Source organism: Nesoenas mayeri (genome assembly GCF_963082525.1).
Source record: "Nesoenas mayeri genome assembly, chromosome: W".
Classification (NCBI taxonomy): Eukaryota; Metazoa; Chordata; class Aves; order Columbiformes; family Columbidae; genus Nesoenas; species Nesoenas mayeri.
In genome coordinates, this window is record NC_137553.1 from 7971988 (window position 1) to 7992265 (window position 20278).

Below are 20278 nucleotides of genomic sequence, written 5' to 3' on the forward strand. Positions count from 1 at the left end.
TGGCATGAAGTCTAGTTGGACACAAGTGGCTAGCAGTGTACCCCAGGGGTCAGTACTGGGTCCAGTCCTGTTCAGCCTCTTCATTTAATGATCAGGATGATGTGCCACAGCGTACCCTCACTGAGCTTGCAAGATGACACAAAACTGGGAGGAGTGGCTGATATGCCAGAAAGGTCGTGCTGCCATCCAGAGGGACCTGAACAGGCTGGAGAAATGGGCTGACAGGAACTTCATGAAGTTCAACAAGGAAAGTACAACGTCCTGCACAACCCCAGGCACCAGTACATGCTGGGGGCCACCCAGCTGGAAAGCAGTTTGGCAGAAAAAGACCTGGGGGTCCTGGCGGATGCCAGGTTGAACATGAGCAAGCAATGTGCCCTTGCTGCAAAGAGGCCAAATGGTAGCCTGGACTGCATTGGGAAGAGTGTTGCCAGCAGGTCGAGGGAGGTGATCCTACTCCTCTAATCAATGCTGGTGAGGCCACCCCTGGAGTATTGTGTCCAGTTCCGGGCTCCACAGTACAAGAGAGACACAGGCATACTGGAGAGAGGCCAACAAAAGGCCACAACGATGATTAAGGGTTTGGAGCATCTCTCCTATGAGGAATGGCTGAGAGAGCTGGGATTGTTTAGCCTGGAAAAGAGAAGGCTCGGGGGGGATCTCATCAATGTATATAAATACCTGAAGGGAGGGTGAAAACAAGATGGAGCCAGGGTCTTTTCAGTGGTGCCCAGTGACAGGACAAGAGGCAATGGGCACAGACTGAAACACAGGAGGTTCTGTCTGAGACTCAGGAAACACTTTTTCACTGTGAGGGTGACTGAGCACTGGAACAGGTTGCCCAGTGGGGTTGTGGAGTCTCCCTCCTTGGAGATATTCAAAATCTGTCTGGAGATGGTCTTGGGCAACCGGCTCTAGGTGGCAGTGCTTGAGCAAGGGGTTTGGACCAGGTGACCTCCAGATGTCCCTTCCAACCTCAGCTGTTCCATGATTCTATGAACAGACAGGGGCCCCAAGACAGAAATGCATGCACATGTAGACACCTGGCTTTTGAGGCAAGCTACAGTGTCCTTAAGTAATCTGTGATTAAGAGTCCACACCCTTAAATAACACACCCAAGATAGGTTAAAATAAGGCTCTCATCTCTTTCAAAGACAAAGGGAGATACACAAGTTAGAGCTACTGCTAAAGCTCACAGTTCCGCTTCCAGCCTCATTTTATGTCAGATGAGCAATCTTGCTGGCCCCTTCTGTGTCAAATCACTATGGAAACATTGTCTTCCTGTGCTGATCCCAGACTACTGAGCACATTCCATGCTTAGTTTGCAACCTATCAAGTTTCCATCCAAGACTCAGATCTCCTCCAGACCAAGTGTCACGTTCCTTCCCCCACTCATTTCCCAGACAAAGTATTTGCTAAGGGACAGACTGTCCTTTCCCTGCTATGGCAGTAATAACTTTGTACCTCTCGATAAACAGGAAAAATGATGTGATCAGAGCCAATACTCTTAACTCCCACAAAACGGAAAAAGCTTCCAGAAGGTGAAGCTGGCAAAAGCTAACAACGTTATAGAAGTGAGAGAACCAAGAAGCTCCTATGGGAAGAACAAAGCCTCATTTCCAAAAGAAACTACCCAGTGAAAGTAGTGACAGCCATAAAGGCTTTCTACTGAGAGGTTTAGTAGGTCTGACAGTCTCCAGAACCAGTTATAATACTAGTAAGGTGTAGTTAACCACTTCACCTCCTGGCCATCTGATTTGACTGATTACCTCCAAGTCCCCAGAGATGTTTAAGTTATTTCATTCTGTTCCATGTTCCACCCACCTCATGCAAATGTCTGGTTCTGGCACAGTACCAAACAGATGAAAAACCTGGTTAAATCAGATTAGAAGAGTTGCAAATAGTCTGAATTGCACCATGCATACTAAACATAAGTACCCGCAGGCACCTAAAGCAGAACTTGTTCCCCAATAGCTTCAAAAAAGTTCTCATCTCTTCCCATTTCTATATATGAATATGCCCTTATCTCCCCAAAAGGGATCATTTTTGCAGCACTTGTAAGCTCAATATCAGCATCACACTAAGGACAGCTACAGTGCTTTCAATCAGCACAGAATGCAGGTAGAAGACCAAGCTGACCTAAGTGTCTCACTGGTCTCCAGAGCTAACACACACACGCTAACACACACACACACACACACACACACACACACACAAGTCAACATCCTCACACAGGTAGAGTCTCATTTGCCATCTTGCAAGACTCACTCTAAGGGCATATCTGAGCTCTGAGGTGCAAATTTGTAGGAGAGCACACCAAATTCCAGATGTGCTCTCTATTCATAGATGTAGCCTCTCTACAAAGATTGTCACAGGTTGTGCCACATTTTTGGGAAAATAAACGTCTCTCACACAAATGCACAGTTTTCAACAGACTCCTTATGACTGTCAGGTATGCCAAATGCAAGGCCCCTCTTTTCTGAAGTGATGGTCTTAAGGTAGGAAATTATGTGATATCCCCTCCAGGCTCCCCTTGAAATGTTCTCAAAGGCTATTTTCACTATAGCACACAGCATTGTGAAAATAAGCATCAGTAATTTGAAAGTAACAAAAATATAATTCTGGGAAATGTTCTTTCAATGAAGAACACTTCCTTGCAAATACTCATCAGCAGAGTGCTAGAACAACACCCTCCCAGTTGCTGTTTGGCATTATTTCTAAGCTAACAAAATCTAACACACTTGTGATTCTTAGAGGAGTTAATGCAGTAACTAAATTTAATTTTAAATGTAAGCCAGCAGATACTCAGATTCTAATCATAAACATGGACAGTAAGAGTTTGCGGGCTTTCCAAGTGCTTTATGTAAAAGCAGAATGGAGTTTGCAAACCCTGCAATGTAAACATCCTCAATAGACCAACTACATATAGATTTAAAATAAAAAATAATATACGTCAAGATACTGATTTTAAATGGGCCTTTCCTGGAAATTCAATGCATGTACTATAAGTTTACGTGCTTAATCACTGCTACATGCACAGAATATGCACTTTAAAAAAAGTGTTTATGTAAATCACTCAGGGTTTCACCATGAAATGACTTTGCATACAGTTGTGAAGGACAGTTTAATTCCAGAATTTCTTCTACAGCTATCTGGATAATACATCATCACCAAAGAATCAACTGAAAAACAGTCCTTAAAATGCTTTATTGAACTGAGTCTTTCTGTAACTTGCAGAAGATGTGTCCGGAAAGACTGCAGTTGTGATTTTGTTGGTTTTTTTTTTTAACATCCTCAACAGTCAATTAAAAATGAATCTTTATTGAAGGTAACTCCTGAGATAAGCAGAAGACCAGTGTAAAAAGTTCCCTTAAAATATTTTCTGTTGCAGAGACTAAAAGAAAAACAATGCTAATACTGTACTAGATGGAAGTGATCAGAATTTGAGAACTGAGAAAATGAGAATGGAACTCAAACGTTAACCTATGGGGTAGCTTCTTTTGTTGCTGTTATCTTAGATTAACATGCATATCACAGTTCTCTTAGGAACATCATCAGATTTTCAAGTCTAATTCTCAGAAGTTGTGTGCATTTTTATCTTTATAAGCTAACTTTACATTCCAAATAACTAAGGCCTTTCTGTCCCTTGCTTTGGGGCTATTATAATAATCCATTAAAAAAACCCCTTAAAGGATTAACAGTATAGGCAGATAGGGAGCATGACTCAATTAAAAAGGCTTTATTTTTCATGTCAGAAATATAACCCAAAACCCCAATAAATAAAGTTGGATAGGAAGTTAGCATTAGAAATTCAATTGTAATGTATGGAGATATCTGGGAAGTCAAATCCTCAAGCTCTCCCGATACAAAGGAGTCTCTGCAAACTATGAAGCAAACACATAAATATCTCAAAAAGATAAGGACTGGGAAGGCTTAGAACTAAGACAGCATAATCACAGAAGGCTAGGGATTGGAAGGGACCACGAAAGATCATCTAGTCCAATCCCCTCGCCGGAGCAGGAACACCTAGATGAGGTTACACGGGAAGGCGTCTAGGTGGGTTTTGAATGTCTCTGGAGAAGGAGACTCCACAACCTCCCTGGGCAGCCAGTTCCAGTGTTCTGTCACCCTCACTGTGAAGAAGTTTCTTGTCAAATTTAAGTGGAGTCTCCTGTGTTCCAGTTTGTACCCATTGCCCCTTGTCTTATCATTGGTTGTCGCAGAGAAGAGCCTGGCTCCATCCTCGTGACACTCACCCTTTACATATTTCTAAACATTAATAAGGTCACCCCTCAGTGACCTCTTCTCCAAGCTAAAGAGACCCAACTCCCTCAGCCTTTCCTCATACGAGAGATGCTCCACTCCCTTAATCATCTTTGTGGCTTTGCGCTGGACTCTCTCCAGCAGTTCCCTATCCTTCTGGAACTGAGGGGCTCAGAACTGGACACAATATTCCAGATGGGGTCTCGCCAGGGAAGAGGGGGAGGAGAGCCTCTCTCGACCTACTAACCACCCCCCTTCTAATACACCCCAGGATGCCATTGGCCTTCCTGGCCACAAGGCCGCAGTGCTGGCTCATGGTCATCCTGCGGTCCACCAGGACCCTAGGTCCCTTTCCCCTACACTGCTCTCTAATAGGTCATTCCCCAACTTATACTGGGACCTGGGGTTGTTCCTGCCCAGATGCAAGACTCTACACTTGCCCTTGTTATATTTCATTAAATTTTTCCCTGCCCAACTTTCCAGCCTGTCCAGGTCTTGCTGGATGGCAGCACAGCCTTCTGGCATGTCAGCCACTCCTCCCAGTTTGGTGTCATCAGCAAACTTGCTGACAGTGCACTCTATTCCCTCATCCAAGTCATTGATGAATATATTGAATAGTACTGGTCCCAGTACTCACCCTTGAGGCACTCCACTAGATACAGGCCTCCAACTAGACTCCGCTCCATTGACCACAACTCTCTGGCTTCTTTCCTTCAGCCAGTTCCCAGTCCACTTCACTACCTGGTCGTCCAGACCACACTTCCTCAGTTTAGCAGAAAGGATGCTGTAGGAAAGCAAGATGTGGGAAAGCAAGATGTGTGGTTCCAGCCACCTGGATGATAAAGTAAGATCAATACTAACACGACCATCCGGACGGTCAAAGAAGAAATAATAGTAACATAATTAGATCACAGCAACTAGTCAAAATATAAAGGGCCTGGGCGTGTGAATGAGTGGGTTGGAACGGTGCCCACAAGATATGCATGGGAACGTGACTGAAAACAGTCACGAGGGTGGTGTGTTTGGGATAACATCTTTTGAAAAAACATCCTGTCTAACCCCTTAGTCCAGGTCCATATCTGTACACCGATAAATTGAGAACTGTTAATAAAAGTCAGCTCAGCCTGGCTCAGCTCTGCTCAGCTCTGCCTAGCTCTGCTCTCGCTGCTAACTAGAACTCCGTGTCTGTGCATCTCTGTCTGCGTCTGCATGCGTCATTCCTCATCGCTGCAGATGCTGTGGGAGACTGTGTCAAATGCCTTACTGAAATTAGGGTAGACCACATCCACCGCTCTGCCATCATCTGTCCACCTCATTATGTCCTCATAAAAGGCTATGAGGTTGGTTAAGCACGACTTCCCCTTGGTGAAGCCATGTTGACTGCCCCTAATGACCGTCTTATTCTTGAAATGCCTTGAGATGCCACCAAGGATAAGTCGTTCCATCACCTTTCCAGGGATGAAGGTGAGGCTGACCAATCTATAGTTACCCAGGTCCTCTTTCTTGCCCTTTTTGAAGACTGGAGTGACATTTGCTTTCCTCCAGTCCTTAGGTACCTCTCCCGTTTCCCACAACTTAGCAAATATGACGGAGAGTGGCCTAGCAATGACTTCAGCCAGCTCCCTCAGCACTTGCAGGTGCATCCCATCCGGACCCATGGATTTATGAATGTCCAGATTGCCTAACCTCTCCCTAACCCAGTCCTCATCAACCAAGGCAGACTCCTCCATTGTCCTGCCTTCCTCTGGGGCCTCAGGGGTACGGGGCTCCTCAGGACAGCCTTTGGCAGAGTAGACAGAGACAAAGAAGGCATTCAGTAACTCTGCCTCCTCTGTATCTTCTGCCACCAGGGCACCCACCCCATTCGTCAGTGGGCCTACATTGCCTCTAGTGTTAGTTTTATATGGCCCAGAGTTTCAATTAATATGCAGGGAGAGCACATAAAAAGGTCATTGGTCATGTGTTACTCAAAGGCTACTTCATGGCCACAAACTGCTAGTGAGCATTAATATTTTTCTTTTGTCACATTACCTTTGAATAATTGAAAAGCTTTGGGGGTTTATAGTTTTACTCATTGTACTCACATTTTTTTAAATGACAAGGTCACTAAAACTCATATACGCTGCAAAAAAAAAAAAAAGCAGTAGTTAAGGTAAACCATCCAAGCAATTTTTATTTATTAATATTCATAAATACACACAGCAGCTTCATTAGAGACTTTTCATTTTTTCCTCTTCAGTTTGAATGTGGAGTATTAGGAGAGCTTTTTGCACGTCAAGCTACAGGATGCAGAGCTGTTTTCTCCGCACTGCAACCTATATTTACCTGCTAAAAGTAAAAATTGGTTAAGTGGAAATGATTATCGTATATATCTTTTCTCTCTTCCTTTGAATGTACACAATGTAACAAGAGTGACAGACCTGGAATTACAATCACCAAAACAAACCCAAGATAGTTGTTGTCCACTTTCATTGGCAAATACAGCACAGAGGACATTGTCTGTAAAGTGGGATGTCATCAAAGAGGAGGCTCATTTCCTTTATTATTCTCTTTTAAATTTAGGTTTTCTAAAGCAACATCTAGAGGCATAATATCTACACAGCCCATAGCACCAAAATCAGCAACCTCTCTCCGTTCATCCTCATCTGAGGAGGAACTTTCTTCCCGCATCAAAGTGGACAGCAGAAGCTCCTGAACAAACAAGCTGCGGTCTGCCCGTTCGCTTTCCTTTGATTGACGCTCTGCTTCTGACATCTTAGGATCATTCAACCTGCATAGCAGCACAGAAAGAAAGAAGACGGGCTTAGTGGTATCATCAACAAAATGAGCTTTCACTAATTTCCTAAACAGCTGGACTGAAACATGCTGAATAACATTTGAAAGCCATTCCTTTGAGAACAACCTAGGTACTGCTGCAATTCTTTCAACATGTACAGATTTGACAACTCCTGATGCAAGAATACAGACATTTAACAAACTTGTTCCTAGATGCTTCAAAAATCTTCGTAGAAGTACATTCTAAGCCTGAAGGAAAAAAATAGCTATTCCTGAAGTTTCTTTTCCTTCAGAAGAGTTTTGTTTTAAGGGGTGTTAAGATTCTCTAGTTATCCCTTAAGCGCTCATTTTGTCCCCAGGACAACTTCTAAATGCAAGCATGATGCAAAATACATTACTACACACATAATGCCCAGAGATTCCCAAAGCACAGTACATCATTCACTTCACTTATCAGTGCATGCACCATCACCTAATAGAAACAAGGCAATTGCTTGCTCCAGTTCTATCCTAGCTCATAGGATCAGTGGCTGACATTTGCAGATACTTTCGCTAAGGTTATTATTTTCAGAAAGTTTTGGATTGAGATGTTATCACAAGTTTTGACAAAAATTGGCATGACAGCAATAACTTGTCCCAACTCAGGTTTCTAGACACAGAAACTGTTTAAATACCTGTGCTCTTTCTCAATATGTGATTGAAAAACACTCCCCCCCGCCTTGAATCCAGAAAATCAATATTTTAAACCTCCTAAAAGAGCTGGAATGAGAGCGCGCAACTCTTCAATAGCAGAATGGACTACGTAATCATTGTAGGTCCCTTCCAGCTGAACTATTCTATTCTATTCTATTCTATTCTATTCTATTCTATTCTATTCTATTGAACTCTATGATCTAACTACACTTTCTGAAACGGGTATGTATTCTGCTTATTAATAGCACATTCCATATTTGCTTTTATCATCCAAAATACTTTATATATAAACCTCTATTCAACCTTCAGCCTTCATTAAAGATTCATTTCCTATTAAATAAAACTACTTTTTAAGTTCTCTCCCCTCACATTAGCAGTATAAAAGTTTGAAACATATTATTGCAAAGGCTCCCGTTTTATCAGAAGTAGTAGGGTAAACAAGCACAGTTTACCAAAGTAATATCCCTTATGTTTCTCTTCAAATTGAGAAACAGCAAGTAATATTTATGCATTGTCTAGGAAGAAACACACAGCAGGGTTCAAAAGGAGTTGTTACAAATGCAAACAAAAGCATAGCATCTCAACTACAAACTTCATTAGGGATCTGGCATTGTCCATAACAGGACCAAGGAAAACAGAAATGGCAGAAGAGTTAAAACCATAGGACAAGTTACCTTGTAAGAAGAAACTGGGAATTCTGTATAGTCTGTTGATTGCTTTCTGTGTTAGATGTATTGGTTGCTGCTATAGATTGTGTAAGAGTGGTGGGGATGCTGCTCGTGTTAGTGCGTCTAGTCGCATTGCGTGCAGTCTCCAGTTGTTGTCTTGCTGCTTGTGCATGCTGTCGCTCCAGCTGCAGTTGCATCTGCAGCTGCTGTAACTGAGAAGCAGAAGGGCCAGAAGAACTGAGCTGCCCTGCAGAACGTCTCACGCCTGATAACTGAGATAAAAGCTCTGCCAGAAAAGAGAGAAGTTTCTACAGTGAAACTGAAATCTGTTTAAATACATATCACATAACAGCATAAATATGTCCTGAATACCAGTATATCAATTCCTTTGCTTTCTTAAACCTTTCATCAATGACATTAATGAACGAATCATATTGATTTGAAAAGCTTTATGGGCTATTCATTACAAGCATCCCGTGTCTCAAAGCCCATAGGGTAAGGAAAATTACGAATGATCTAGAGTAAAGAACTGTGCACAAATAAGAGAGTCAAAGCTTATAGCTTTTTAAACAAATAAAAGTCAACCTATAGGGAACACCATATAAGCAATATCCTGTGCAACAATTCTGTAAAATTTTATCTTTGAGTCAAAATAGTTATTGACTAAGAAACCACTTCAATTCTGACTTCGGTTGGTGGCTTTATATCCCCCAATGCACCTTCAATGCGTATTCCAGAGGGAAGCTGTGCTACAGAAATGACAAACATTACAGCATAATTTCAGACATTTTTAGAAAATATCCAGTTCAGAAAGGTTTTTCAAATGTTGCATTATATGAAAAATATTTGACCACAGCAGGGCTTGTTGTTAGACTTTTGACCTCTGCCGGAAAAAAGATAAATTGTAACGATTAAATAAATAAATACGTCTAGCCTGGATCCCTTCCCTCCAAAATTCAAGACTGTGACAAATTCTGTCCATGCTAAGCTTTTCCCAAAATAAATGTTAATAATAAGTTATTGCTCAGTGATTTACCATAGATTATATTCCACCCAAGGTTGTGAGTACTACTTTGTTGTGTTTGATACAAGGAGGGCAGAAGTAGGAGATTCCCTCTCCCCATCCATCTAACCTTCATTAAAGCTGCAAGTTGTTATTACAGCTCCTCAAAATTTTCCTTCCATCTTACTTTATCTTGCTTTGAAACTAGGCTTTTCTTAGGGGAATAAAGCATAATGCAGTATCTCATTGCATCAGGAACACTTGGAATGCCAACAGTAAATGCTCAAGTCACTTTTAATCAGCACAGCCAATCACATCAAGATTAACTACCAATAATATTTTATTTCACTAATTACTGATAATCACGACAAGGAGAAAAATAAATAATGTTTACAGGTCTGTTAAAAGCACAAGTTCTAACTTCTGGTAGTATGTACTAATTAATTATTGCCCCAATACAAAGGAAGACTTATAACACTGCCAAGTAAAACAGATGTATTTATCCTCTCTGTTTGCAAGATCACTTTGAGTTCAACTTAACAGAACCCTGGTAGCAGATGTGAATTTGAGACACAGGCTTGGCATGACACAGACCCCCAGCCAGGCTGCATTACATTCTCTGAATGCAAAAAAAAAAAAAAAAAGAGAGAGAGAGAACGAATACCATTTTATTATACATGCTCCTAAATGGGAAGGCCTCATGAGGCTGAAACAAACCAAGGCAGCCACTTCACATTTAACTCAGCTGAACTAACACCCAGGACACACAGACATCCTCCCTTCTTGCACCAACTCTAGTGCTTTACAGACCCACGACCTAACTTAACTCACTAAGATGACAGAAAGTTTTTAATTCTCTTTTGCTGGGACATTTTTAGAAGTGGGAGTGCAGCCAGAAGGTTCCAGGAAGTGATTCTCTCCCTCTATTTGGCACTAGTGAAGCCACGTCCAGAGTACTGTGTCCAGTTTTAGGTTCCAGTTTAGGGCCATGTGACATAACAGAGCAAGCCAAGTGGAGGGTCACCAAGATGATCAGGAGGCTGGAACACAGTACATGAGGAAAGAGCAGGAGAACTGGGTTTGTTCAGCCTGGAAAAACAAGACTAAGCTAGACTCTTCTCAGAGGCACACAGCAATAGGACAAGAGTCAGACAAGGGAAACATGGGAAAATACAATTACATCCAAAGGGGTTTATTTTCCGCATCCCCTCTGTGCTGGTTTGACTGAAAATAGGTGAATTTTCTTCATGCAGTTAGAAACCTTTCTTTTTCATAGCTAGCATGCTTGAGGACAAGTAGATAACACCCCAGCAGAGAGCCAATGTTTTTAATTGCTCTGGTCTGAGAGCCAAGGACATTCTGAGCACCCTGCTTACAGGTGTCGAGGAAGGGGGGGCAGACATGGGGCAGAGACTGACTGACATCCAGACTGATCAATGAGAGTATTCCATCCCACTGGCATCATGCTTCGGATATAAGAAAGGAAAGACTTCAGTCCTCGTGAAGGCGAGAATGTTGTTAGCTGGCTGCTCCGATCCTGGGATAACGGAGCTGATGGTCTGGAACTAGAAGGTAGGGGAGCCAAGCAGCTGGGATCTCTGTCAAGGGATGCCACCCTTGGTAGGGCAATTTCAAGAGAGAAAGACTCCTCCATGCTCTGGAGTCGACTCCTGACAGCCATGAAGGCAAGGTTTCCCTTCAAGGAAGATGTTATATGTAATCCAGGGAAATGGAATACTATGGAGAGAGGTATCCAGTTCCTGAGAGAATTAGCTGTGCAGGAGATCATCTATTTTGAGCCAAACAGCCAAGAGGGGACAGATCCAGATAGAATCCTTTGTACATGACCCTATGTGGCGCAGGTTTGTACAAAGCGCACCACCGTCATATGTTAAGTCATTGGCATCAACGACCTGGACAGCTGCAGCTCAACAAAACACTGCTGAAGTGATTAAGCAGCTTCGGGACTTTGAGGACAGCCTCGCTAGCTCTCTATGGGCTTGTGTCTCGACTGTGGGGAAACTGTGCGAAAAATCTGATGACCGGTTTAAAAAGCTGCTGCGAGAAATCAAAGCACTCAGAGAGGACAGGTTCCATTCATGACCTGTATGAACCTGTTTCAGCTATTAGGAGAAGGCACTTCCAATCTCAAGAGAGGGGACAGAAGAAGTACACAAAGAGAGGCACACTGTGGTTTTTCCTACGTGACCAGGGAGAAAACATGAGGAGATGAGATGGAAGACCTACCTTGGAACTCCAGGAACTAGTACTTGAGTTAAAAGGAAAAACTCCTAGGAAAATGGCTGCTCCAGTTTCCAGAAGGGGTAGAAGAGATTCTGATGCTCTTGAAGGAACCTCTAATTCATACCCAGAGACTGTGCAAAACACAAATTAGAGGGGCCCTGCCTCCAGCCAGGCAGAGGAAAGGGACAACAGAGTTTACTGGACTGTGCAGATACGATGGCCTGGTACAACACAACCCCAGGAGTACAAAGCTTCGGTGGACACTGGTTCTCAGTGCACGATAATCCCCTCAAACTACAAAGGAACACTATCAGTATTTCTGGAGTGACTGAGGGATCCCAGGAACTGACTATAATAGAGGCTGAAATGAGCCTAACTGGGAAAAACTGGCAAAAGCATCCCATTGTGACTGGCCCAGATGCTCCGTGCATCCTTGGCATAGACTACCTCAGGAGAGGGTATTTTAAGGACCCAAAAGGGTATAGGTGGGCATTTGGCATAGCAGCTGTGGACACTGACAATACTGAACAGCTGTCTCCTTTGCCTGGTCTCTCAGAGGACCCTTCTGTTGTAGGACTGCTGAGGGTTGACGATCAGCAGGTGCCAATTGCTACCTACGACGGTGCATCGCCAGCAATATTGCACCAATCGAGACTCTTTGATTCCTATCCAGAAGTCGATTTGTCAACTGGAAAGCCAGGGTGAGATCAGTAAGACTCGCTCACCTTTTAACAGCCCAATTTGGCCAGTGCATAAGTCTAGTGACAAGTGGAGACTATCGTGGCCTGAATGAAGTTACGCCACCATTGAGTGCTGCTGTGCCTGACACCTTAGAACTGCAATTTGACCTGCAGTCAAAGGCAGCCAAGTGGTATGCCACAACTCACATTGCTAATGCGATTTTCTCTATTCCTTTAGCAGCAGAGTGCAGGCCGCAGTTTGCTTTCACCTGGAGGGGCATCCAGTACACGCGGCATTGCTTGCCCCAGGGGTGGAAACACAGTCCTACCATCTGCCGTGGACTGATCCAAACCACACTGGAACAAGGTAAAGCCCCAAAACGCTTGCAATATATTGATGACATCTTTGTATGGGGCGACACAGCGAAAGGAGTCTTCGAGAAAGGTGAGAGAATATTTCAGATTCTTTGGAATGCTGGTTTTGCCATAAAATGAAGCAAGGTCAAGGGACCTGCACGAGAGATCCATTCTTTAGGAATAAAATGGCAAGATGGGCATCGTCAGATCCCAATGGATGTCATCAAGAAAATTGCAGGTATGTCTCCACCTACTAATAAAAAGGAGACACAGACTTTCTTGGGCATTGTAGGTTTTTGGAAAATGCATATTCTTGACTACATCCAAATTGTGAGCCCTCTCTGTCAAGTGACTTGGAAGAAGAAAGATTTTGAGTGGGGCCTTGAACAACAACAGCAAGACTTTGAACAAATTAAGTGTGAGGAAACTCATGCGGTAGCCCTTGGGCCTGTCTGGACTGGACTAGATGTTAAAAATGTGCTCTACACTGCAGCCAGAGATAGCGGCCCTACCTGGAGCCTCTGGCACAAACCATCAGGGGAAACTCGAGGTCGACCCTTAGGTTTTCAGAGTCGAGGATACAAAGGATCCGAGGACAACTATACTCCAACTGAAAAAGAGATACTAGCAGCATATGAAGGGGTCCAAGCTGCTGCAGAAGTGATTGGAAGGGAAGCACAGCTTCTTCTGGCACCTTGACTGCCAGTGATGGGCTGGATGTTCAAAGGGAAGGTTCCCTCTACGCACCATGCAACCAATGCTTCGTCGAGTAAGTGGATTGCATTGATCACACAACGAGCTCGAATAGGGAGTCCCAATCGTCCAGGGATCTTAGAAGTGATCACAGACTGGCCAGAAAGTAAAGACTATGGAATGTCACCAGATGAGGAGGAAATAACACATGCTGAAGAAGCGCCACCGTATAATAAACTATCTAAGACTGGAAAGCAGTATGCACCGTTCACAGATGGATCCTGCGGTCTCGTAGGAAAACATCGGAGGTGGAAAGTTGCTGTGTGGAGTCCCACATGACGAGTCACAGAAGCCACTGAAGGACAAGGTGAATCACGTCAATTTGCAGAAGTGAAAGCCATCCAGCTGGCTTTGGACATTGCTGAGCGAGAAAAGTGGCCAGTGCTTTATCTCTACACCGACTCATGGATGGTAGCAAATGCCTTGTGGAGGTGGCTACAGCAATGGAAGAGAAGCAACTGGCAGCGCAGAGGTAAACCCATTTGGGCTGCCACACTGTGGCAAGACGTTGCTGCCCGGCTAGAGAGCCTGCCTGTAAAAGTTTGTCATGTAGATGCTCACGTGCCTAAAAGTCAAGCCACTGAGGAACATCGAAACAACCAGCAAGCGGATCAAGCTGCTAAGATCCAAGTAGCTGAGGTGGATTTGGACTGGCAACATAAAGGTGAACTTTTCCTAGCTCGGTGGGCCCATGATGCTTCAGGGAATCAAGGAAGAGATGCAACACAGAAATGGGCTCGTAATCGAGGGGTGGACTTGACTATAGACACTATTTCACAGGTTATTCGTGAATGTGAAGCATGCACCAAAATCAAACAAGCCAAACGGTTAAAGCCTGTATGGTGTGGGGGGCGACGGTTAAAATATAAGTATGGAGAGGCTTGGCAAATTGATTATACTATACTTCCACAAACCCGCCAAGGTAAGCACTATGTACTAAAAATGGTGGAATGTATTAATAAGGCCTAAGCATGCCGCGAATGGTATGGAATAAGGGGTGGAATGTGCTGGTTTGACTGAAAATGGGTTAATTTTTTTCATGCAGTTAGAAACCTTTCTTTTTCATAGCTAGAATGCTCATTATTTGGACTTAGTTTGAGAACAAGCAGATAACACCCCAGCACAGAGCTAATGTTTTTAATTGCTCTGGTCTGCGAGCCAAGGACATTCTGAGCACCCTGCTTACAGGTGTTGAGGAAGGGGGGCCAGAGATTGACTGACGTCCAGACTGATCAATGAGAGTATTCCATCCCATTAGCATCATGCTTCGGATATAAGAGTGGGACCTTCCAGTTTTGGCTCTACCGGTCTCTCTGGTTCTTCTCTCTCTCTCTCTCTCTCTGGGGTAGCCGGGAAGCTCGTTTGGGACGTTTAGCCCGGCCTTCTGCCATTTTGCAGAGGCCTCTGGGCTTTTCTGCCTTTTTCCTCTCTTCTCTCTCTTTGGGATCAGCTGCTGGGACCGGGCTGTTTCCTAGAACTGGCTGCTCAGCGTGTTCATGAGGAATTGCCTTAAGTATCTTTTATTTCTATTTTATATATATATTTACTAGTAATGTATTAGTATTTTGTTATTTTATTAAACTGTGTTTATCTCAATCCCGTTTTCTCCTTTCCCTTTTGATTCTCTCCCCTGTTGAGAGGCGTGGGGGAGAGGGTGAGCGAGCAGCTATCATGGTTGTATTACTAGCTCGGGTTAACCCGTGACATTCCCCCCACTACCCCCTTTTAAAATATTAAGGCTCTTAAACACTAGAACAGGTTGCTCAGAAAGGTTGTAGGATCTCTGTCCTTGGAGGCATTTAAAACTCAACTGAATGAGGCCTTGAGCAACCTGATCAACCTGATCTAAATTTTTCTGTTATTTTTCTGCTTATTTCAGTGAGTTAAATCAGCTCACAGATGGTCTGAAGAGCAGCCAGCACAACAGAGGCAAAGGAACAATGCCTATTGAAAGGGCCGGCGGGGGGGGGGGGGGGGGGGGGGGGGGGGGGATGTGTGGAGCTGCAGCTTCCTCTTTCAAAAGCAATGTACTTTTAAGTTAGTTCACTGCCTCTCAAGGAATCACAGCCTAACAATAAGAAGTTACAGTTTAAACATTCATGCCTTTTCCAGGATCTGAAGCAAAGGAAGATAATAGCAGGAACTTATCTAAGTGCAGAAAGTTCTGAAGTTTCCCTGGCACTTATCTTTCACTATACAAGCATAAGATTGATGTCTTAAGATTTTACATTAGGACAAATTACAGCTCTTTTAAAAAACAACTTCTCCATCAATTTTTATTTTTACCTCTTTATAGAGAACTTATTATTGAAAATCACAAAGTTGAAAAAATACTGAAGAGATTATATCTGTAAATCCTAAAAACATTCCTGCGTGATTGTTGGAAGTTAAAAATGAGCCATGAAACATCTCCCTCTTGAAAATTCTCCTAAACCGGACCAAAACATGACACAGAAATCAAAGAATGGTTTGGGTTGGAAGAGACCTTTAAAGATCATCTTGTCCAACCCCCCTGCCATGGGCAGGGACATCTTTCACTAGATCAGGTTGCTCAAAGCCCCATCCAACCTGACTTTGAACATTTCCAATTATGGGGCATCCACAACTTGCCTGGGCAACCTGTCACAGTGTCTCACCACCCTCATCATAAAAGAAATTCTTCCTTATGTCCAATCTAAACCTATCCTCTTTCAGTTTAAAACCGTTGTCCCTTGTCCTGTCGCTACAGGCCCTGGTAAAAAGTCTCTCTCTGCCTTTCTTATGAGCCCCCTTTAATTGCTGAAAGGCTGCAATAAGGTCTCAATCCGTTCATCCCCCAGGCTGCATTGATCCCCCAACCCAGGTGCAGAAACTTGCACTTGGCCTTGTTGAGCTTCATGAGGTTCACACGGGCCCACTCCTCAAGCCTGTCCAGGTCCCTCTGGATGGCATCCCTTCCCTCTAGCATATCAGCTGCACCACTCAGCTTGGTGTCATCCGCAAACTTGCTGAGGGTGCACTCGATCCCATTGTCTACATCGTTGATGAAGATATTAAGCAGTATCGGTCCCAGCACAGATCCTTGAGGGACACCACTCGTTACTGGTTTCCACTTGGACATTGAGCCACTGACTAGAACTCTTTGGATACAGCCATCCAGCCAATTCCTTATCTATTGAACAGTCCATCAGTCAAATCCAGTTCAGAGGCAAGAATGATATGGGGGACCATATCAAAAGCCTTACAGAAATCTGATGCAATCACTCCATTGTAGAACCCCACTAGATTAGTCGGGCACAAATTTGCCTTTGCTGAAGCCATGTTCGCTGCCTCTGATCACCTCTCTGCCTTCCATATGCCTTGACATGTCTTCCAGGAAGATCTGTTCCATGATCTTACTGGGTACAGAGGTGAGGCTGACCGGTCGGGAGTTCCTAGGGTTGTTTCCCTTTTTCCAGTCACTGGGGACCTCGCCCAACTACCATGACTTTTCAAATATGATGGAGAGGGGCTTGGCAACTACATCAGCCAATTCCCTCAGGACCCTGGGATACATCTTGTCGGGTCCCATGGACTAGTGTACGTTCAGGTTCCTCGCACAGTCTCAAACCTGATCTTCTCCTACGATGGGGGGGGACTTCATTCCCCCAGTCCCTGCTTTGAGGTTCAGGGGACTGAGAGGTGTGGGAAGAGAGATTACCACTGAAAAATGAGGCAAAAAAATTTTTGAGTATCTCAGCCTTCTCTGTGTCAGTTGTCGCCAGCTCCCCTGTCTTATTTATCAGGAGGTGTACATTTTCTTTAATCTTTCTTTTCTGGCCAACATACCTGTAGAAGCCCTTCTTATTATTCTTCACATCCCTCACCAAATTCAGCTGCAGCTGTGCCTTAGCTTTCCTGGTCCCATTTCTACACATCCAGGCAGCCTCTCTATATTCTCCCCAGGATACACGTCCCTGGTTCCACTGCCTGTGCATTTCCTTCATATGCTTTAGTTTCACCAGGAGGTCCTTAGCCATGCTGATCTCCTGCCTTCCTTGCCTGATTTCTTACACGTGGGAATCTAGAGCTCTGAGAAAATGTCCTTAAACAGCTGCCAGCTCTCTTCTGCTCCTTCAGCCCCAAGGGTAGTTTCCCAGGAGGTCCCTTCCACTAGTTCCTTAAACAACTGTGTTGATGAGCAAGAGTTCCAGTAACCCTTCTCCTCTGGTTGGGCTGTCTGTCACCTGGATTAAGAAATTAATTTATTGAAATCCCCCAGCAGGACAAGAGCTTGCGAGTGTGATGCTTCCTGCAGTTGAAGCATCCCCCCTTGATTGGGCAGCCTGTAGTAAGCACCAACCACGAGGTTTCCTTTGTTGACTTGGCCCCTATGTTTTACCCATAATCTCTCAACCTGCTCATTGCTGTTTTTCAAAGAAAGCTCTGTGCAGTCAACCCTTTTTTTTTTTTTTTTTTTTGTTTAGATAGAGGGCAAACCCCCCACCCCTCCTCCTTTCTTGACTGTCCCTTCTGAACAGCCTATAGCCATCAATTGTAGCACTCTAGTCATGATTTGCCCCATCAAGTTTCAGCAATAGCTATTACATCATAGCTTTCTAGCTGCACAGTGGATTCCAGTTCCTCCTCTTTGTTACCCATGCTGTGTGCATTGGCCTAGAGGCACTTCAGCTGGGCTATCAGCCTTGTCACCTTTTTAGAGGAACATGCCCTAATTCCTTTGAGGCTTTTCACAGGTGTTTCCCTGTTGGTTCCTAATACACCAGCAACCCCTGGCTCCTGTCTGGTGCTCAAAACTCTATCCCCCTGCACCACTGAATTTAGTTTAAAGCTCTCCTTGTAAGTCTGGCCAGCTTGTTGGCAAAGACCCTCTTGCCCCACTTGGTCAGGTGAATCCCATCAGCTCCCAAGAGACCCAGCTTCTCAAAGACAGACCCATGATCATAGAAGCCAAAACCTTGAATATGGCACCAGCCACACAGCCAGGCATTCACCTGTTCAATTCTTCTCCTCCTTCCTGAACCCCTTCCTCTGACCAGGAGGACAGAGAACAGTATCATTGGACCCTACGTGGAATAGTAGGAACGGATGATAATCTATAGGGTTCACCAGGCTCAGCAGCCTCTCAGTGATGTCACGAATGCAAGCTCCTGGTAGGCAGCAGACTTCTCTAGAAAAATTGCCTGGACAGCAAATGAGTGCTTCTGTACCTCTCAGTAAGCAATCTCCAATTACTAATACTTTATGTGCTTCTCTAGTGGCACTGGTTCTACTGTGGAAGGATGCTTGGATCAATTTTGCACGGTCAGCTTTTCCTGGATCCTGTCCATTACTCACGTGCTCTTCATTCTCCAACCCCAGAGCACTGTATCTGTTACGTAGGGGCACTTTAGGGGAAGGTTCTTCCTACTGCCCTGAGCAGAGTCCATTCTCCTTTGTCTCGTGAGTTTCTTGTGTCAGTCAGCTCAAGGTTGAATTTGGGCTTACCTTCCCCTTGCACAACCTTAAGGCAGGCCTGTCACTCAGCTCTATATAAAATGCTTATTAAAATAGTTATTTAAGAATTTTTAAAGAGTTAAAAGACCTCCTTAAAATCAGCAAGCCTGTCATTCAAACTGTACTCTGAAAGTAAACTGAGCACATTTTAAATGTCTATCAATAATATTTCACCTGAACAAATTTCGTCTTGCTGAAATCAAGTACAGCACTTGGTTTGTGCTAAAAAAATAAGATTCATCTCTATCACCTCTATGCACGTGGCAAATTAAAGCTAGATGCATTGAAGTAGGTAATGGTAGTTAGAAACAATTACATTTAAAATTACATGCATATCATATGAGGAGAGGCTAAGAGACCTGGGACTCTTCAGCCTGGAAAAGAGAAGGCTCAAGAGGGAAGAATCTTATCAGTGTATATAAATACCTGATGGGAAGGAATGAAGGAAAGACTCTTCTGTGTACTGCCCACTGGCAGGGAAAGAGGCAGTGAGCACAAATTAAAACAAATGGAATCCATCTGAACACAAGAAAACAGTTTTTACCGTGAGGGTGGTAAAACACTAACGGGTTGCCCAGGAAGGATGTGGAGTCCATCCACAGAGATATTAAAAATCTGACTGGACATGGTCCTGGGAAACCTGCTCTAAGTGGCCCTGCTTGGGGATGGTGGGGGGTGTTGGACTAGATGATCTTGAAAGGTCCCTTCCAACTTCAACCACTCTTTGACACCACCTGTGGACAGGTCAGTCAAGGGAATGAGCCTTTAAGTCTCTAAAGGGACAGTGTTTTTCATTTCAGAAATTTCAGGTCCAGTCCCTGTAGACAATCCAATTGAGGATACTTTTCATTAGTTTACACCCATCAACTACAACACCTGAAAGTGTGTGTGTATATATATATATATCTATATATATATATATATTTCTTTTTTTCAAAGCACAGAAAAGGCAACTATTATCATCTTGGGTTCTGTTTCAAAGTCTATTTAAGGACTCTGAGCTAAAATCAGTGGTCACAGCTCTTACCAGCTATAGGATCCATGGTTTCTCTATTGCTTGGAGAATATGAACTCTGAGAAGATGAAAGCCCACCAGTGGAACTGCTAGTAAAATGCATGTTTGATCTACGTGCACGGGGGCCTCCCAAACCCCGGCCTGGGTGAAACATTCTACGTACATGACGAACGCCACTAGATTCATCATAACCAAACAGTTAAGAAAAATCATTTGCTATCAAGTGTTAAACAGCAACAACATTTACTAGATGGAATAATTAGGCAACACACTACTCCTCATTCATAAAACAATGATTCAACTTTGTAAGTGTACTGTGATCATAGCTATGGCGCCAGTCAGACCTGTAGAT

General features: G+C 43.9%; 1 protein-coding gene across 1 annotated transcript in view; it reads right to left on the reverse strand.

The window, feature by feature from the left end:
- Window positions 1-6401: 6401 nt before the first annotated feature.
- The window catches only part of LOC308051421 (E3 ubiquitin-protein ligase KCMF1-like), a 70285-nt gene continuing 56408 nt past the window's right edge, over window positions 6402-20278 (reverse strand). Inside the window, exons 5-7 of the mRNA XM_080361848.1 lie at window positions 19939-20113; window positions 8406-8685; window positions 6402-7033 (exon numbers count right to left, since the gene is read on the reverse strand). Coding sequence (XP_080217974.1) covers window positions 6781-7033; window positions 8406-8685; window positions 19939-20113 — 708 coding nt within the window. The 3' untranslated portion in view covers window positions 6402-6780. The remainder of the gene's footprint in view (window positions 7034-8405; window positions 8686-19938; window positions 20114-20278) is intronic.